The sequence below is a fragment of the Eretmochelys imbricata genome, chromosome 13, assembly GCF_965152235.1.
Source record: "Eretmochelys imbricata isolate rEreImb1 chromosome 13, rEreImb1.hap1, whole genome shotgun sequence".
Lineage (NCBI taxonomy): Eukaryota > Metazoa > Chordata > Testudines > Cheloniidae > Eretmochelys > Eretmochelys imbricata.
In genome coordinates this window covers 37,677,003-37,696,549 of record NC_135584.1, presented here as the reverse complement: position 1 = coordinate 37,696,549, position 19,547 = coordinate 37,677,003, and the positions used below count along the sequence as shown (strand labels likewise).

Sequence of the window (19,547 nt, the reverse complement as noted above, 5' to 3'; positions counted from 1 at the left end):
TTAGGGAATTAATATGGTACACCTTAGGCTTTTGGTTGGAGGTGGGGAACGCTATGAGATAATTAACAGCTCCCAGGCGCTCCTGGACCGTGAATGGCCCTTCCCACGATGCTTCCATTTTATGGGCCTGGAGCGCCTTTAAGACCATGACCTGGTCTCCTACTTTGAAGGAACGCTCTCTGGCATGTTTATCATACCAGGCTTTTTGCTCTTTTTGAGCATCCTGCAAGTTTTCTTTAGCAAGGGCTACAGAGGTTTGGAGGGTGTTTGGTAGGTTGGTTACAAAGTCCAGAATGTTAGTTCCTGGAGAAGGTGTAAATCCCTCCCATTGCTGCTTCACCAACTGTAATGGCCCCTTAACCTCACAGCCATATACAAGTTCAAATGGGGAAAACTCTAAACTGGGATGTGGTATAGCTCTGTAGGCAAAGAGCAACTGCTGCAACACTAGGTCCCAATCATTGGAGTGCTCATTTACGAATTTACGTATCATAGCCCCCAAAGTTCCATTAAACTTCTCCACCAGGCCATTTGTTTGATGGTGGTAAGGAGTGGCAACCAAGTGATTTACCCCATGAGCTTCCCAGAGGTTTTCCCATAGTTCCTGCCAGGAAATTAGTCCCTGCATCTGTGAGGATGTTGGAGGGCCAACCTACCCTGGCAAAAATGTCTGCTAGTGCCTGGCACACACTTTTAGCCCTGGTGTTGCTTAGAGCTACTGCTTCCAGCCATCGGGTGGCAAAATCCATGAAAGTCAGGATGTACTGCTTTCCTCTGGGTGTCTTTCTCAGAAAAGAACCCAGAATATCCACAGCTACTCACTGAAATGGAACTTCAATGATGGGGAGTGACTGGAGAGGGGCTTTGACCTGGTCTTGGGATTTTCCCACTCTTTGGCATACTTCACAAGACCGGACATAGGTAGAAACATCCTTGCCCATTCCCTCCCAGTGGAATGACCCCCCCAAAGGGTCTTTGGTCCTGTTCACCCCAGCATGGCCACTAGGGTGATCATGGGCTAAGCTCAAGAGCTTGGCCCGCTATTTAGTTGGAACTACCAACTGTCTCTGAGGATGCCAGTCTTCCTGGTGTCCACCAGAAAGAGTTTCCTTCTATAAAAGTCCTCTTTCTACAACAAACCTGGATGGATTAGAAGAGCTGAGAGGCGGTGGGTTGCTCCATGCAACCGTCCAAGCTCTCTGGAGGATTTCATCTGCTTCCTGTTCTGTCTGGAACTGTTCCCTTGATGCTGGAGACACCAGTTCCTCATTGGATTGTGGACCTATGCTTGGTCCCTCTGGAAGCGATGTAGGGGATGGGTCTGTTTCCATTGACTGTGAACCGCTCTCCACTGGGACACTATGTTGGGGTTCAGGCTCTGGCTGAGCCTCTTGTGTTGGGTTATCGGCTGCTGCTGGTTCAGGTTCGGTGGGGCCCTCTGGTGTTGAGGTTGCAAGTACTGGATTCAGTGCTGGCAATGGGTCTGGTGCTGGTTGTTCCGCTGGTTCCGGTTCCGGGACTGGTTCCATCTGGGTCTCTGGGACTGGATCCACTACTTCTGTTGCAGACATTGGCCTGGGGTCCGGGTCCATCACCTCTGACCGGGACCTGATAGAAGTTTCCGGAACAGAGCTAGGCCTCACGGCTTGTTTAGCCTGGCTGCAGGTGACCGTTCCCACCCTCTTGGCCCGCTTCACATGATTGGCCAAGTCTTCCCCCAACAGCATGGGGATGGGATAATCATCATAGACTGCAAAAGTCCATGTTCCTGACCAGCCCTGGTACTGAACAGGCAAAAAGGCTGTAGGCAAATCAAAAGAGTTGGACTTGAAGGGTTGAATCGTCACTGGGATCTCTGGGTTGATTAAATTGGGGTCCACTAAGGAAGCATGGATTGCTGACACTTGTGCTCCGGTGTCCCTCTATGTGGTGACGTTCTTCCCTCCCACACTCACAGTTTCCCTCCACTCCAAGGGTATCTGGGAGGTATCTGGGCCTGCGGACCTCTGTTGTGATTCCGGTGCAATGAACTGTAATCTATTGGGGTTCTTGGGGCAGTTGGCCTTTACATGCCCCAGCTCGTTACATTTAAAACATTGTCCAGCTGACGGGTCACTGGGGCGAGGTGAGTTGCTGGAGAACGGGGTGGTGGGACGATAAGGGGTCTGGAAGGTTCTTTGGGAGGTAGGTGGGGCCGTGGGCGGCCTCCAGTCATAGGGTGTGGTCTGGGGTTGTCCCTTCTGGTCTCCGCTCCAACTGCGAGCAGTTTTCTTCTTCTCTGCCACCTCCACCCATCTGGCTCCAATCTCTCCTGCCTCGATTACAGTTTTGGGCTTCCCATCTAGGATGTATCTTTCTATTTCCTCAGGAACACCCTCTAAGAATTGTTCCATTTGCATTAGGAAGGGCAAATTTACTGGAGATTCAACACTTGCTCCTGATATCCAGGCATCCCAATGTTTCACAATGTGGTAGGTATGTCGGGTAAATGACACGTCTGGTTTCCACCTTAGGGCTCTGAACCTCCGACGAGAATGCTCGGGTGTTATTCCCATTCTGACTCTCGCCTTGGATTTAAACAGTTCATACTTTTGTTCATGGGTTTTCTAGGCATTTCAGCTGCCACCTCAGCTAAGGGTCCACTGAGCTGTGGCCTCAGCTCTACATTTATTAGTCTGTAGAGATGCTGTACCCAAGGCAGGCCCTTTCGAAGTTTTCTAAGAAGGCCTCCATATCATTGCCTGCCTTGTAGGTGGGGAATTTTCTGGGATGGGAAGTGGTACCTGTAGAAGGATTGCTAGGGTTTGTTGGTATATTCTGCTGAGCCTTTACCTTCTCCATCTCCAGTTCATGCTTCCTCTCTTTTTCGTTCTCCTCCACCACATGCTTCCTCTTTTTTTCCTTCTCCTCCTCCACATGCTTCCTTGCCTCCATTTCCCTCCTGTGGGCAGCCTCCTGTACCTCCTTCTCCAGCCGCATGAGCTCTATCTGTCTTTCATGTGCCTTTTGTTTTTCCTCAGCCTGAAATCTGGCTAATTCCAGCTTTTGTTGTGCTGTGGATTCTGTCATCCTAACGTCTCTGTTTTTAACTAACTTTACACCCAAGGTTTAGAAATAAACAAACAAAACTTGCCTGTAAAATTTTGCTGTGCTGGAATAGGATACCTATTCTTTGATAGTGATTGTCAGCCTACAGAAAAAGACAATTCCCTTTGTCTCTGCTCTGGCCCCAAATCAAAGCAAAAAACCTCCAACTACTTGGAAACCTGCTTACCAGCAGCCCAAAGGAAAAAAAAAAAATCATTTTCAAACCTGTGCTTCTTGAAAAAAAAATCAAAATCCTAAAAAAAAAAAACAAACAAACCCTGCCACTTTTGTCTCCAGGCAAATGGGTAGAACACCCCCCCGTTTAATTTTAGGGAAAAAAACCCTGCAATTTACAAAGATAATTCCCTTTTGTCTCCGCTCTGGCCCAAAGCAGAGAAAAAACTAGCTGCTTTCAGTTGGACCTCCTTTCCAACAGCCCCAAAGAAAAAAAAATACTTCCTTCTTAAAATCTGTTTTTCTGGTTCAAAAAAATCTCAAATTGATCTCAAAAGGATTTCAGGTTAATCCCACCACTCTGCCACCATGTCAAGGTTCCTTCCCCACTCTGAACTCTAGGGTACAGATATGGGGACTTGCATAAAAACCTCCTAAGCTTACTTTTACCCGCTTAGGTTAAAACTTCCCCAAGGTACAAATTAATTTTACCCTTTGCCTTTGGATTTCCACTGCCACCGCCAAACTTTATCTGGGTTTACTGGGAAACGTAGTTTGGACACGTCTTTCTCCCAAAATCCTCCCAACCCTTGCACCCCACTTCCTGGGGAAGGTTTGGTAAAAATCCTCACCAATTTGCATAGGTGTCCACAGACCCAAACCCTTGGATCTGAGAACAATGAAAAAGCATTCAGTTTTCTTACAAGAAGACTTTCAATAGAAGTAAAGGAATCACCTCTGTAAAATCAGGATGGTAGATACCTTACAGGGTAATTAGATTCAAAACATAGAGAATCCCTCTTGGCAAAACCTTAAATTACAAAAAAGACACACACACAGGAATAGTCATTGTATTCAGCACACTTCTTTTCTCAGCCATTTAAAGAAATCATAATCTAACACATACCTAGCTAGATTACTTACTAAAAGTTCTAAGACTCCATTCCTGTTCTGTCCCCGGCAAAAGCAGCATACAGACAGACACAGACCCTTTGTTTCTCTCCCTCCTCCCAGCTTTTGAAAGTAACTTGTTCCTCATTGGTCATTTTGGTCAGGTGCCAGCGAGGTTACCTTTAGCTTCTTAACCCTTTACAGGTGAGAGGATTTTTCCTCTGGCCAGGAGGGATTTTAAAGGGGTTTACCCTTCCCTTTATATTTATGAAACCAGTCATGGTCACCCAAGGGCCAAATCCAGAGATGACTCCACCTCCTTGCTGAATATCCCCTGGTTTATGCACCCAAGGACGGTATCTGCCTGCTTAGCTCCAGAATTGCTCTGAAACCTCTTGTTTGATGGGTTCCGCCATGCTCCCTTTCAGAGCCCCTGCTCTCCAGGTCACAGCTCCCGTCCCGCCAGTGTGAACAACATCCCTTGTCCCTCGATGTTTGACCTTGCATTTGGATGGATTCACATGCAGTTCTAATTGAACCCAACTCACCAGGTGACCCAGGTAGCTCTGTAGCTTGGAGATGTCCTCCACCCACCAAAGTTTGTGTTCTCTGCAGACTTAGCCAGCAACAATTTTACATGAACTTCCAGATCATTGATACAGATACTGAATAACCTGAGGCCCAGAACAGAGCTTTGTGGGACCCACCAGCAACACACATGTGGATGCTGATTCCTCTTTGAAGATCACACTTTGAGGAAAATCAGTTAGCCCGTTTTGGAGCCATGTTCTTAATTTGAATGTTGTGTGGTATTTGGGCAAACTCCCTACAAGAATCCATATATATATCAGATCAGCACAGTCACCTTAATGCAGCAGACTTTTAATGTTGCTCAGAAATGAGAAAATGGTCATTGAACATGGACTGTTCTCCACGAACCCCTTTTGACTGGCATTAACTCTGTTTCCTGTTTTAGTATCAGCCTTTTGGTAGATCCAATCTCAGCCATTCCATTATTTGGCTCTGGATCCCTCTCTTGAAATTGGTATATCTGATGGACGAGGTGTGGGATATGTCCATCCAGACATCAGTGTCATGATCTAGAACCATTCCAGAACCTCTCTAGATCCGTTCAAATTCAATACAGATAGGACTATAATAGGGTTTAAAAGAGAACTTGATAAATTCATGGAGCTTAAGTCCATTAATGGCTTTTAGCCAGGATGGGTAAGGAATGGTGTCCCTAGCCTCTGTTTGTCAGAGGGTGGAGATGAATGGCAGGAGAGAGATCACTTGAACATTACCTGTTAGGTTCACTCCCTCTGGGGCACCTGGCATTGGCCACTGTCGGCAGACAGGATACTGGGCTGGATGGACCTTTGGTCTGATCCAGCATGGCCATTCTTACGTTCTTAGATGCATGAATACCCAATTAACTCCATTTAAATTCATGCTGGATTCATTTCAGTTGATGGTGTTCCATTTTAGATCTATCCATACCCCCATAGCCACCTGTAGATCCCTTCTAGATTGATGCACATCCCTCTACATCCATTTTAGATCCATCTAGACCCCCATACATCCATTCTAGATCCATCTCCCCACCCTACCAGTACCACACCCACCCGCTGTCTGTACCCTGCCGGTAGCTACAGTCGGGATCACCGACCTGACTCGGGGCCAGCAGGGGGGTTGGCTGGGAGCATCCATGTCTGGTCCCTGAAAAGGTGGGATGCAAGAATGACTAAACCAGTGATGCTCCTGGTTCTCTGTGTGTGAATCCCTGTAGGGGGAGAGCACCCCCCCTGACAGGCCAGGGACCCCATGGACAGGGGATGAGGCTGAGCCCCCTTGGGGGTTGATAAACTCAATGGGGGTGTCACTTTGGGTGTCACATACATGTTCTGTTTTAGGCCCTGGAGGCCGGGCAGGGGTGCTCTGAAAAAGCGAGGCTCAAACGTGGCAAAGCGGCGAATTCGTGGCTTTACTGAAGGTAAGTGACACACCCGCAACGGGGACTCCAAGCGTTGCTGTCACGGAGGCGGAGAGCCCAGCGCACCGGAGCAATGCCTGGGACGAAGTCCAACGAAGGGCCGGATAGCAGGCATTAATATACATTTAACATTATTAGCTCATGTATAATTACTAAGGGGTTGTGCTTCTTTACTGGCAAGGGGCCACACGAGGCAGTCGAGGCCGGTTGTGGGCAGTTTCGACCGGTTCCTCATGTCCGCCACTGACCGATAGTAACCGTCTGCACGAGGAAGCGTTCCTCCCTAGCTAGGCCGTCACAGAGTCTTCCGCAGTCCCTTACAATACGCAATGTCTGGGGTGGGGCGCTAGTACCAGGGTGATCAGAGCCACCGGCCTCCATCTCACACACAGGGGACAGGGGTGTGTTTTCTCACCCAGCACTGACACCGATCAGTGCTACCCACAGCCCACGGAAACAGGCGAGCTGGGGAAGGGCAGAACTTGGTGCTTGGAACAGTGACAGCAGCACAGAGATGCCCTAGAGGGGAGGCCCCACAGCTCATTCTGTACCCCCTGAACCAGCCAGTCCCCTGCCATGGGGCTGGATCAGTGCTAGCCCCCACCCCCGCAGGGGAAAGGCCCCAAGTCCATTCCCCACTCCCCTGAGCCAGCCTGTCCCCCATCCCAGGGCCGGTAACAGTCTCACCAATGCTGCATGGAGAGGCAAAATCCCTTCCCTGCTCCTATGCCTCTGTTTTTACAGTCCAGGCTCTGGCCAGTTTTGCCCCAGTGGTGCATGGGGACTTCATGGTGTTGCTTGTTCACTGTAAGCCCCCCAGATCCTTTGTTGAGGCCCAGTTCTCCAGGACACAGTCCCGGATCTGGGGAGGTGTCCACTTCCCTGGGGCTGAGATGGAGAATGCTGCATCTGCTGGATTCTCACCGCTGGGGTGTGACTGGGCCCAGCTCACTAAGTGCCCCAGCTTGCTCCCTGCACCTGCCCTGGCTTTGTCAGCATTTACCACACTGCTCAGTGCTGTGACACCTGCAGATCTGATGACAGCTTGAGCTGGGATCCTGGGGTGACTCTGGTTTCTGGCATCCAACCTGAGACTTCGAGCAGGTCCAGGACTGTCAGATGACCAGGGCTGCATTGTGCTGGGTGCTGTACACTGTTTATTAGGTGTATTATGGTAGCGCCTAGAAGACCCAGTCATGGCAAAGAATCCCATTGCCACTGTAGGTGACTTGTTAGGTGTATTGCAGTAACACCTAGGTGGACTCTGAGCTATGGCCTAGGACCCCAGTGTGCCAGGTGCTGTACAAACACAAAACACAGTGATGGCCCCTGTCCCCAGTTGCTCACAGTCTAGGTATAGGACAGGAGAAAACAAGTGGCTACTGACAGGCTGACGGGGAAGAACCAGGGGAACAATGAGATGACACTAATAGGCATTGGCAGATGGTACCGTATCCCAGTCTGAGACGTCTCTTCCCAGAGCATCAGAGCCGGTCCATGGATCCCTGCTGCACTGGGCTAGGTTTGTGATACATTTTCTTTGCAGGGGAGCTGTTGCAAACAGCAATGGAATTTGCCTCCTGCCTGAATAGCCCTTGATTAGAGTCAGTCAGGCTGGGAGGACACACAGAGTCTCTTTGGGATCAGGCCTTGAATCTGGGCTGAGATGCCTGATAGAGGGGACTGGCCAGGTGCAGAGTGGAAGGGGAATGACGTACAAGAGAAACTAAGAATACCTTGGTACTGATTTCTCCTCCAGTGGGCCTAAAGTGCACTCCTGTTGGCAGGGAGTTGGCCTAGGTGTCAGTGGTGGGATACCAGAGTTAATATCAGTCACACAGTGATTTGCTTTTTCACTGGTAATTTTCCTTGTCTTTCTAGCAGATCCGGCATGAATTACCCAAACCCAGGGCGTGAATTCACCACCAGGCCCAAAACCCTGGTTACATCTGCTAGGTACAAGTTAGCTGGGAGTCCGAGGCTGGGGGGCATTCATTCAGTTCCCAGGAAGGCACCAATTCATTGTTTTGCAACTTCATTTTTACTCATTACTGGCTAAGAAGCAGCGAGCGAAATGCACCAGGCCGCGTGGATGGGCAGGGCAGCAGAGGTTAGGGGGAGGTGCTCAGAGCTGTCATTTCAGCTGAAATCAGTTTGGTGCATAATTTCCCAATTTCCCTTCCCATGAACAAACTCCTGCTCTCCTTGTCGGTGCTGGGAACAGGTGTCTTTGGAATGGGCGGTGGCTACCCCGGGGGAAATAACATGTGGAAAAGGCCCAGTGAGGATAGGGCAGGCTGCAGTTTTAACAGGAGTTAGCAGGTCAGATAATGACGAGGATCTCCCATAAACGGTCACTCAACTGGCTGACATGGGGGAGGGCTACAAACTGCTGGGTCTGCCCCAGGATTTGGACTGTGTCCGTTACCCCTGGGTAAATAAACCAGCTGGTTCCCTAGCAAAGACGCAGCCTAAGGGCCTGGGTTGGGATTGCCAAGGGAGCTGTGGGAGTTCAAACTGAACATGGCTCCTAACTCCCCGAGGCTCCCTGCCTTGATGCTCATGGGTGGGGCACTGCCTGAGAGGAGCGGTATCTGGGGTGGGGGAGATCAGACTGGGGGGATTCAGCCCCTCTGCAAAGCAGGCCCTGCATCTGGGCCAATGCAAAGGGCAGAAGCGGCGTAGATCCAGCCCATGTAGCGATTTCCAGCACGGCTCAGGGCTGCAGCCTCCTCATCGTGGCCTGTATCCAGGGGATGAAGGTGGAGACTCTTGTGTAGACTCTTGGGGGGCTCCCACTTATAGGCCCCCAAGAGACAATGCCCTGGGCTGTTTTCCCACACACCAGGGGGCCCCCAGAGTCACCCTGCGAAACAAAACAAGCCACAGATGGCGAAAAGCTCAGTGAGTCATTTCCCGCTGCTCTTCAAACACTGGTGGACACTTTAGTGACACCCCCCCTGCTACCCAGATGGTCTCTGTTTGGGCTCCCCCACAGCCCAGCCTGTCTCAACAAACCCCCAACTCCTCCCAGTCAGTCTCTGTCCCCCGCCCCACCCCCCGAGAGAAGACCAGATATTTTCCCATTGGTTCGTACAGCACTTAGCGCAGCAGGGCCTGATCTCTGATCTTTGCTCATGGGCCCAACTGCAACAGCAGGAGCCTCGTTAATAATAAGGATTTATCAAGGACGCTTGGGAGTTTCACCTTAAAAGAGGCTTTCCTCTCCTTTGGGTTCCCCACACACATCATCGTGTAGCTGTTATATTTAGAATATGTCCCACCAGGATACTTCAGACACGTCTGATCATCCAGCACCTTCAAATACACCTCCCGGAGTTTATGGGGGAATGCCTTTTTGTGTGCGCTCGTCCGGCCCCAGCCGGCGACACTGCACACGGTCCCTGGTTGCACTCCCTGATGAGCCAGGGGGAGCGGGATGAGCCCGACCTGTTCATTGAGCTTTGCCTTGTGCTCCAGCTACAAACAAGAGAGGACACAAGCACCAGGGTCAATATGAAGGTCAGAGCTGATGATGGGTAGAGAGAGAATCCAAGAAGAGAGAAACTACAGCCAATGTAGATGGGATGAGGGCAGTACCTGCAGCAGTGTGAGGTCACTGCGGGAGGGGTGATGGGGTGGGGTGTTACCTGCAGCAGCATGAGGTCATTATTACGGGTCTCTCTGTTGTATTGCGGATGGGGGATCCGGCGGCGCACGGAGAGTTTCTGTTGGCTCGGTTCCCTTTGTTTAATGTTATGGGCTCCCAGGCACACAGTGATCTTGCTGTAAAAGCCAAGAGCAAGACATGGGCATTTGGGGCAGGAGTGTACTGAGGTGGGGGGTGGGCACATGTTGGTCTGACATAAGTACTGATCTTGTGGGGACAGGGCAGCATGGGACACTCAGGCACTGATCTCAGACGCCTTCATTCCCCTTGACCTCTGGGTCTCAGCTCCCCTCCAGCCAGGGGACCCCACCCAGCTAGATCCAGACAGGGGTCTATGCCCAGTTGCCCCCACCCCAGAGCCCTGCAGAGCTGTCCTTGGGCTGTGAGCCCCTCCCTGTCCCATCTGGGCACTGGGCCAGACCCCAGCTGGTGCCAATGGCTGTGGCTCCATTGATTTACCCAGAGCTGGAGCTGGACCATGGTTTGCAGAGGCCCCTAGAGACACGGCGACGCCCCCTGAGCAGCTCAGACCCCTGGGGTCTGCTCTCCCAGCCTGTCCTACTAACTGATCCTTCCCTGCAACCTGTGACAGCACCAGAGCTCCCGGCTCCCCCATCACCCGCTAACCCCAACCTGCCCCGACGTCCCCAGCACAGAGGCGCTTACTCTCCATTGCAGTGAGCGGCCGTCAGCACGAAGTTCTCCGCCACCAGGAACCCTCCGCAGCGATAGCTCTTGTCCCCACGTTTTATTTGCAGACAGGCCATGTAGGGTCTAGAGTGGGGCTGGGCTTTCCGGCCTCCGATGATCTCGCCTGTGTGGGGACCAGGTTCATATAAAGAGTCCCACTGTTTCCTTGGGCCGAGCTGGGACCGAGCTCCCCATCCCAAAGGGGAGTCCCCACAGCCTCAAACCACCCCCTGTGGTGCTCTCCCTGGGGGATTCGTGTGCCTGGAACTCTGTCCCATCCTGAGCTCTGCCCCAAACTGGACACCCCATGGGGCCGGAGGATAAATCTAAAGCTCTGACCTCGCGAGGTGGAGAATTGGTGCAAAACGCACCGGGAGTGGGTCAGTAATCGCACTGCCTTGAGGTAACGGCTTTGGGTGTCAACGTCAGCCAGAACGCCACTGACAGGTCCCCTGCTGACATTTCACCTTCTCCACCAACCCCTAGTGACAAGCCAGGGCTGGTCCAAAGCTGCCCCTCCAAACTGCTTTTGTACAGAAAATCAGATTGTCTAGACAATGAAAAGTTTCCCAGAAAGCGTCTCCTCTCCTCAAACATTTTGGCTTTTTTTTTTTTTTTTTGAAAACTGATTATTTCCCCCCCAGTTTTTGACAGTTTTCAGCTGAAAATGTGTGAGTTTTTAGTCACCAAAACAATTTTAATTTTGGTCACACTACAGACGAAGATGGAGTGGCAAGGTATGAAAGGGAAACATGCCGCCCCCCCATCTGTTTAGCCCTGCTGCCTTCGCAGCCCTTCAGCCATTACTGCTTTTGTTTCTCCAAATGTTACCAAGATTGCCAGGATCTATGGCAACGTTATGCAGACCTGGCCAGCAAATTTGAACTAAACACTCATCCTCTGAAAAAGCATTGGGAGAAGGAACTAGGCCAATAATTTTCTGCTAACCAAATGGAAACAAATTGTAGCCCGTGCTCCAACTGCTCCCTGGAGCTACATTTAAGATGAATTCCACAGGAAATCCTATGGAGGATGCATTGGACCCCTCTTCAACTGTTCAATGCACATGCTGCTAAGTCAGCTGTGACACAGAAGGTGCTGACTTCACCCATATGCTCATAGACCAGTAGGCTTTGGGCAGAACTGAAGGGGACAGTGTTTTTTTTCCCCCATCAAATAAAATTAAACCTGTAATTTTCAACCTAGTGGGTGTTAACTGGAAGCAGAATAAAACAGAAAGGCTTTGGCTAAGCAGAGCACTAACAGCAGTGAAAAGCAAGTACCGCCAAAACGGAAATCCAAAAAACAACCAACAATCAAAGATTAGAGCGTAGACATCCTCAGCTTGGCTGCCAAGGGAAAGAGCTATCGACTGTTACAGAGATTCCCAAGAGAAGTTGTTAGAGATATGAGATGCTTTCCTGGAAGTATCTGATCATCCTGTCAAATTCATGGGTCCACCTCACCACCCCGCTTCCCTACCCACTTCCTTCCACTCCCTGTATCTATGCCTCTCATTTGAATTTTGCTTCTAGCCTTTATCTTACTTTAATAATTTTTCTTTAACTAGCGGGATTTTTATAAAGCATATTTTGTTTGTAAATTGTGGAATATAATAAGTGATTGATATTCTAACCATTCATATTATAGATAACTAAATGTTTCAAGCTTAGCAAAGGTGAGGTAGCAAATACTTAATATCTTATGAGGTTTTTATGCATTATGAGAAGTTTATGTATATTTTGCTGTTTGTTTTCTCACTGTCTCTATATATCTTTTGAAAAAATAAAAAGAAATTACTAGAAAAACAAATTACTTTGGGGGTTTTCAATGAAAAGTCGAAATTTCCCAGGGAAAAACTTTTCTGACCAACTCTGAACACGTCTCAGCCCACGTGGATGAAGTCAAAGCTAGACAATTGGTGTAAAGACATCAGGGTGGAGGTGACGGGGGGTGGGGGGGAGAGCTGGTGAAGCTGAAGGACAACGTAGGCAGAAGAACAAATGGGGATAAACTGGGCAGGGATAGATGGAGGTGGAAGTGAGAGGGTCTCTAACCACCAGAGGGATGTAGAACTTAGGAATTGCCAGACTGCATGGTTTGTTTTAACCTTGTGCAAATGCACGTCCTGAGCATTTGTATGGGTTGAAGGCTGGTTCTCTGAGGTTAACTGGCCCCTGGGAAGTTTCCGATGCTTTGGCCAGGTTTAAATCAATATCAGGGCAGCCACAGGCAGAGCTGACCCAGTTGAACTACAGATGTGGTTTAAAATCAGGTTAATTAAAGCCATACAAGTTTGTGTGCAGCTCACATCTGAACGTTTTAACAGACGACTCATGGATGTTAGTTTGACGTCCATATGAAGGAGGCAGTTTTGACAGTCTGGTGCTGTTATTTGCATATGGTGCCACCAACCCAGAGGAGGGTCCCGTTCTGCCGGGTGCTGCGCAGACCCTCAGGGAAAGTCAGTCCCTTCCCTAAAGAACTTCGATTTAAAATGACAGCACAGACAAAGGAAGAATGATCTAGAACCCAGGAGTCCTGACTGTCACCCCCAAGCTCTACTCTAATCACTAGACCCCACTCCCAAGCAGGGACTAGAACCCAGGCGTCTTGGCTCCCAGTCCCCACTTAAGATACCCCTGTGTCTCTCTCCTGCTCTCAAGCTCTCTGTGTGTCTCTCGGAGGCTTTATCTCAGTACCAGCTCCACCACCCAGACTCCTTCACCCCCACTTCCAAACCCGTCCCTAGCCAGGTCCTGGGAGCCAGCGATCACCCTGGCAGAAGCATTTGACTCTGGGGAGGATCCAGGATTTGCAAACAGCCCAGAGGAGCTCCCGGCTCTACTCCCCATGATCCCTGATGCCCCCGCACTCACCAGCCCCAGCCCAGGGGGGCAGGAGAAAGGCCGCCGGCAGCAGGATCAGGATCAGCATCATCACCGTCTGGGGAAAGTGACAGTGCTCAAGCCCCAGTCCTGGGGCATTTATAGAGCCAGCAGCAAACCACAGGTCACGTACGCGCCCCCCTCGCGGGGAGCTGGGACCACACACAGGCACCCTCAGAAACCTCAGCATCATTCCACTGACACATGGGTGCACGAGGGAGGGAGCTGGGTCTGGAAAATAACCTCTCTCGAGGGGAAGGAGCCTGGGACGGGGCATCTCTCACCTGGTGCTGGGCTCATCTGGAGTTCGCCCGTCTCCTCTGCTCCAGCAGCTCATCTAGTGGGGAGTGCAGCCGATGCTGAGTCACCCGCTGGCTTGGCTCAGCTCCCCGCTTCTGCCCCAGCATGCGTCTCAGAGCAGTAAGAAGGGGATGGGGGCCATGCTGGGACTTCCTGTAGCCCAGCCACCGAGCCCACGGCAGAAATTCTCCCAGAGGATGTGGAGCACATAGTCCACCCATGGTGGACATGGGGGAGCACAGATACCATGGTGATGGGCGATGGGGAAGGCCCTAAACAGGCGGTGCAAATATCCCCACACAACAGGGGTGACCACTTGGAAATGTGACTCTGGCTGTCCAGATGTTTGAACATCTCACGCACCTACAATTCTGGGCCCCAGAAAGTGGCTTAAAATTGCCCTGAGGCCCCGGCCCTATTTCTCCATCAAGCTCCAAGCTCTCCTGAAATGCCTTGGTGTATTTCGTAAAGCCCCAGCAACAGGAGTCATGGGATCACCTGCGAATTTCGATTTCTCTTGTGGTAAATTGGACATTTTGAGCCCACAAAGCTGCAGAGAAGAGCTTGAAGACATGACCCCTAAAGGTATAAAGCCACCTGGTCTTCTCCTTCACCATCCCACTCCCTCAGGGTGCTCTAATATGACTGAGACAGCACCCACAGAGCATGAGAACCCCCTATTCTCTCTCAGAGGACGTCCTCTAATCGCCCACAAGCGGCATCTTCATGGCCTGTCTAAGGAGGGGGCGGCAGTTCTGCCTGGGCCCAGAAGGGTTGCAGCCCCAGCTGAGTGGGGACAGGAAACCTTAGGGTCAGGTTCCCAGTGCATAGGTGGGTGCGAGGCTGTCCTGGGGCATGTACACCCAGCCACATGGCAGGAAGAAAGGACGGGCCCCCAACATCTGCAGACACTCAGCGTCTTGGGCTCTGCACAGCTGGGGCTGTGTCCAGTCTGGTCCGCCCTACGGGATCAATTGACTCGGCCTCTGATACTTGCTGCTGTGGGGTTTTTTTGTGGAGTTGACGTACCCGCAGTGGCAATGGCCTGGAGGGTAAAACCCTCCCATCTGCAGCAGGCTGTCAGCCCTGAGGCCTGACTGACAAGCTCAGCATCTGAGCAGGGACATCTCCCTGTCCCCCTGGAAGTGAAAGGTGTGTCCCCACACACGGCCGTGTCACGAACGGAAACAGTTCTCAGAGTCAGATGTTAGGGAGCACAAACGGAGCTCTCTGAGGGCCTGAGTCCAGGACTGGGATGGTGGGTCTGCAGGACGGGATTGAGGGTCACCGGCAGAGATGACCCATGCCTGCCCCTAGTGGGGGCACAGAATGAGGGCAGCAGGTTTCAGCAGTGCTATCCAGCATGCTCAGTCCATGTGAGCATGGTCCGTATAAGCTAAACAGCAAATCTGGGGGGGCATTTGTGGTCACATACCACCCCCCCACACCGAACGGCCTCTGGCCTGCACCAGCAAGACTGTTAAATGTCTACATCTTTCTCTGCAAACTGTTATTTCTCCACTCCCCATAGGCTGAGTCATTTCCTTCTTCTCCTGGTTCTTAGAAAACTTTCAAGACCAGCTTTGTTTTCTCGGTGTGATGTTTCATAACTGCCTGGCACCTGGCTAGCTGGTCTCCAGATAATGGGCAACGGAAGGGAACAAAGCTCAGTTTGTGCGACAGGCTGGGAGAGCGGAGCCTGGGGCTGAGGGGGCATTGCAGTGTCTCTCGGGGCCTCTGCAAACCGTGGTCCAGATCCAACACTGGGTAAATCAGTGGAGCTACGTCCCATTGACACCAGCCGGGCTCTGGCCCACTGTCCCGATCGGGGCAGGGAGGGGCTCACAGCCCAAGGACAGCTCTGCAGCAGAAGCCGGGGAGTTGTCTTTCTCTTACAATCTGTTGGGGGGTGTCAGAGATATTTTGGGTGTCACGTCCACAATGTCTGGGGTGGGGCACCGGTATCAGGGTGCTCAGAGCCACCTGCCTTTATCTCACACGCAGTGGGACAGGGGTGTGTTTTCTCACCCTGCATCAATACCAATCAGTGTTACCCACAGCCCACGGAAACAGGCGAGCTGGGGAAGGGCAGAACTTGGTGCTTGGAACAGTGACAGCAGGACAGAGATGCCCTAGAGGGGAAATGGCCCACATCTCATCTCACACCCTGAACCAGCCAGTCCCCTGCCATGGGGCTGGCTCACAGCAGGCACTCCCTATAGGGCAAAGGTCTCATGTGTATTCCCCACCCCCCGGAGCCAGCCTTTCCCCCATCCCAGGGCTGGTATTAGTCTCACCAATGCTGCATAGAGAGGCAAAATCCCCTCCCTGCTCCTATGCCCCTGGTTTTACAGCCCAGGCTCTGGCCAGTTTTGCCCCAGCGGTGTGTGGGGAGCTCACGGCACTGCTTGTTCACTGTGTACCTTCCTAGATCCTTTGTAGAGCCCCAGTTCTCCAGGACAGAGTTCCAGCTCTGGGGAGGTGGCCAGGTCTCTTGGACCAAGATGGAGGACATTTCATTGGCTGGATTCACCACCCTGGTGTGTGACTGGGCTCAGATCACCAAGCGTCCCAGCTTGATCCCTGTACGTGCCCCTGCCTTGTCATACCACTTTGCCCAGTCCTGTGGCACCCACAGAACTGACGGCAGCTTGAGCTCAGACACTGGGGTGATGCCAGTTTTGGGTGTTCAACCTGAGACATTCAGCATGGCCGGGACTGTCAGAGTAGCAGGGCCCCATTGTGCTGGAGCTGTACTGTATTTATTACATTTATTATGGTGGCGCGTAGAAGACCAGGTCATGGCAAAGGATCTCATTGTGCCAGGTGCTGTACATTATTTATTAGGTGTACTACGGTAGCACCTATGTGCCCCAGCCATGGCCCAGGACAGCGAACGGCAGGACAGGCAAACAGAGGGAGTTTGCCTAGGATTTCGCCTGGTGGGAGTTCCCACGGAGTTGTTTGCCTTTCAGGCTTCTGTGTGCAGTAAACACAACATATGGATAGTGAGCAATCAGCTGTTGTGACCTGCACAGGATGTTCCAAGTTTGTCTTATCCCAGAGGATAGAAGCGACTTCATCTGTACGAAATGCAAACTGGTCTCCATATTGGAAGAGACGGTTAAGGGACTAGAGACCCAAGTATCAACCCTGCGATGCGTCAGAGAGAATGAAGAGTTTCTGCATAGAAGCCGGCGTGTAGTCCTGCAGGCACAGCATGCTGAGGAGTCAGAGAGGGCAGAACGGGGAGGAAAAGTGGCAGCGTGTGACCTCCAGGAGGAGGAGAACTCAGGTACCCCCAGTGCAGACAGAGGTAAGAAACCGTTTTCAGGCTCGCTGCCCAGGTACTATGGCGGAGAATGGTTTGGAAGAGGTATCTGAGGGAAGGGATTAGGAGACCCCAATGGCCCGGAAGGCATGGGATGCATTGTCCTAGGGATGGGGTTTCCATGACCACCACTCCCAAGAGGAGGAGATGGGTGGTGGTGGTCGGGGACTCCCTCCTAAGGGGGACGGAGTCATCCATCTGCCGTCCAGACCGGGAAATGCGAGAAGTCTGCTGCTTGCCTGGAGCGACAATCCAGGATGTGACGGAGTGTCTGCTGAGACTCATCAAGCCCTCGGACCGCTACCCCTTCCTGCTTCTCCACGTGGGCACCAATGATACTGCCAAGAATGACCTTGAGCGGGTCACTGCAGGCTACGTGGCTCTGGGAAGAAGGATAAAGGAGTTTGAGGCACAGGTGGTGTTCTCATCCATCCTCCCTATTGAAGGAAAAGGCCCAGGTAGGGACCATCGAGTTCTGGAGGGAAATGTGTGGTTGCACAGGTAGTGTTGGCTTTGGATTCTTCGACCATGGGATGTTGGTCCAGGAAGGAGGAGTGCTAGGAAGAGATGGGACCCATCCAATATGTTCCACCTTGTTCTTAGCTGTGACACCCGGAGAACCTTTTCCAGCCCTTGAGAAGAACTCTATGTAAGCTCCAAAACTTGTCTCTCTCACCAATAGAAGTCAGTCCAATAAAAGATATAACCACCTTGTCTTTTTTATTTTTAATGAGATTACAGGTGTGGTTGATACAGATAACAGTATTGGAGTAATATACTGTTAGGTGACTTGATACTACACAGGTTGATGAAAGATCTAGAATGATATAAGATTACCATGATCCATGGTAGGTTTTAACATAGGTTTAACATAGGTTAAAAGCTGGCTTAATTATAGATCTCAGAATGACATTGTAAATGGGGAATCATCAGCAAATGGGTGTTTTTCTTGTGAGGTGAGGGATTGGTACTTGGCCCAATGCAATTTACCATTTTTATCAATGCCCTGGAAGAAAACACAAAAGATCACAGATAACAATTGCAGATGACACAAAGATTGGAGGAGTAATAAATAATGCAGAGGACAGGCACTGATAAGGAGTGATCTGGATTGTTTGGTAAACTGGGCACAAGCAAACTTTATGCATTTTAACATGGCTAAATGTTAATGTGGCAAAGAGTCCTGTGGCACCTTATCGACTAACAGACATGTTGGAGCAGAAGCTTTTGTGGGTGAATCCCCACATCATCGGATTCATGTAGTGGAAATTTCCAGAAGCTGGTATAAATATGCAAGCAAGAATCAGGCTAGGGATAACGAGGTTAGTTCAATCAGGGAGGATGAGGCCCTCTTCTAGCAGTGGAGGTGTGAACACCAAGGGAGGAGAAACTGCTTTTGTAGCTGGCGAGCCAGTCCCAGTCTGTGTTTAACCCTCAGCTGATGGTGTCCAATTTGCAAGTGAACTGAAGTTCAGCAGTTTCTCGTTGAAGTCTGGTCCTGAAGTTTTTTTGCTGCAGAATGGCTGCTTTGAAATCTGCTACTGTGTGCCCAGGGAGGTGGAAGTGTTCTCCTACAGGGTTTGGTATATTGCCATTCCTAATATCTGATTTGTGTCCATTTATCCTTTTACGTAGGGACTGTCCAGTTTGGCCAATGTACATAGCAGAGGGGCATTGCTGGCACATGATGGCGTAGATTACATTAGTGGATGGGCAGGTGAATGAATGAACCAACAGAACTCCACTGGCCATCACATACAGTCCTCAGCTAAAACCTCTCCAATGCATCATCAGTGATCTACAACCCATCCTGGACAACGATCCCTCATTTTCACAGGCCTTAGGAGGCAGGCCAGTCCTCCCCCACAGACAACCCACCAACCTGAAGCATATTCTCACCAGCAACTACACACCGCACCATAGCAACTCTAACTCAGGAACCAATCCATGCAACAAACCTTGATGCCAACTCTGCCCACATATTTACACCAGTGACACCATCAAAGGACCTAACCAGATCAGCCACACCGTCACCGGTTTATTCACCTGCCGGTCCACTAATGTAATCTACGCCATCATGTGCCAGCATTTATGGGATATTTCAGGTACCACCCCCATCCCATCTTTTAGTAAGTAATCTAGCTAGGTATGTGTTAAATTATGAATTCTTTAAATGGCTGAGAAAAGAAGTGTGCTGAATAGAATGACAATTCCTGTCTGTGTGTCTTTTTTGTAACTTAAGGTTTTGCCTAGAGGGATTCTCTATGTTTTGAATCTAATTACCCTGTAAGGTATCTACCATCCTGATTTTACAGAGCTGATTCCTTTACTTCTATTAAAAGTCTTCTTGTAAGAAAACTGAATGCTTTTTCATTGTTCTAAGATCCAATGGTTTGGGTCTGTGGTCACCGATGAAAATTGGTGAGGACTTTTACCAAACCTTCCCCAGGAAGTGGGGTGCAAGGGTTGGGAGGATTTGGGGGGGAAAGACGTGTCCAAACTACGTTTCCCAGTAAACCCAGT

General features: G+C 50.7%; 1 protein-coding gene across 1 annotated transcript; it reads right to left on the bottom strand.

The window, feature by feature from the left end:
* Nucleotides 1–8,136: 8,136 nt before the first annotated feature.
* Nucleotides 8,137–13,445, bottom strand: LOC144273680 (cathepsin G-like). Its single transcript, XM_077832370.1, has 5 exons — nt 13,385–13,445; nt 10,482–10,629; nt 9,796–9,931; nt 9,353–9,625; nt 8,137–9,011 (listed from the first exon to the last, which is right to left on the bottom strand). Exons 1-5 carry the CDS (start codon nt 13,443–13,445, stop codon nt 8,862–8,864), a joined length of 768 nt encoding a protein of 255 aa, XP_077688496.1. The 3' UTR covers nt 8,137–8,861.
* Between the last annotated feature and the right edge of the window lie 6,102 nt (nt 13,446–19,547).

Coding starts and splice junctions, on each gene's coding strand:
- LOC144273680 (XM_077832370.1), bottom strand. CDS start 13,445: ATGATGCTGATCCTGATCCTGCTGCCGGCGGCCTTTCTCCTGCCCCCC. Junction 9,932..10,481: donor GCCGCTCACTGCAATGGAGA/GTAAGCGCCTCT, acceptor TGGCTTTTACAG/CAAGATCACTGTGTGCCTGG. Junction 9,626..9,795: donor ATGACCTCATGCTGCTGCAG/GTAACACCCCAC, acceptor TCTTGTTTGTAG/CTGGAGCACAAGGCAAAGCT.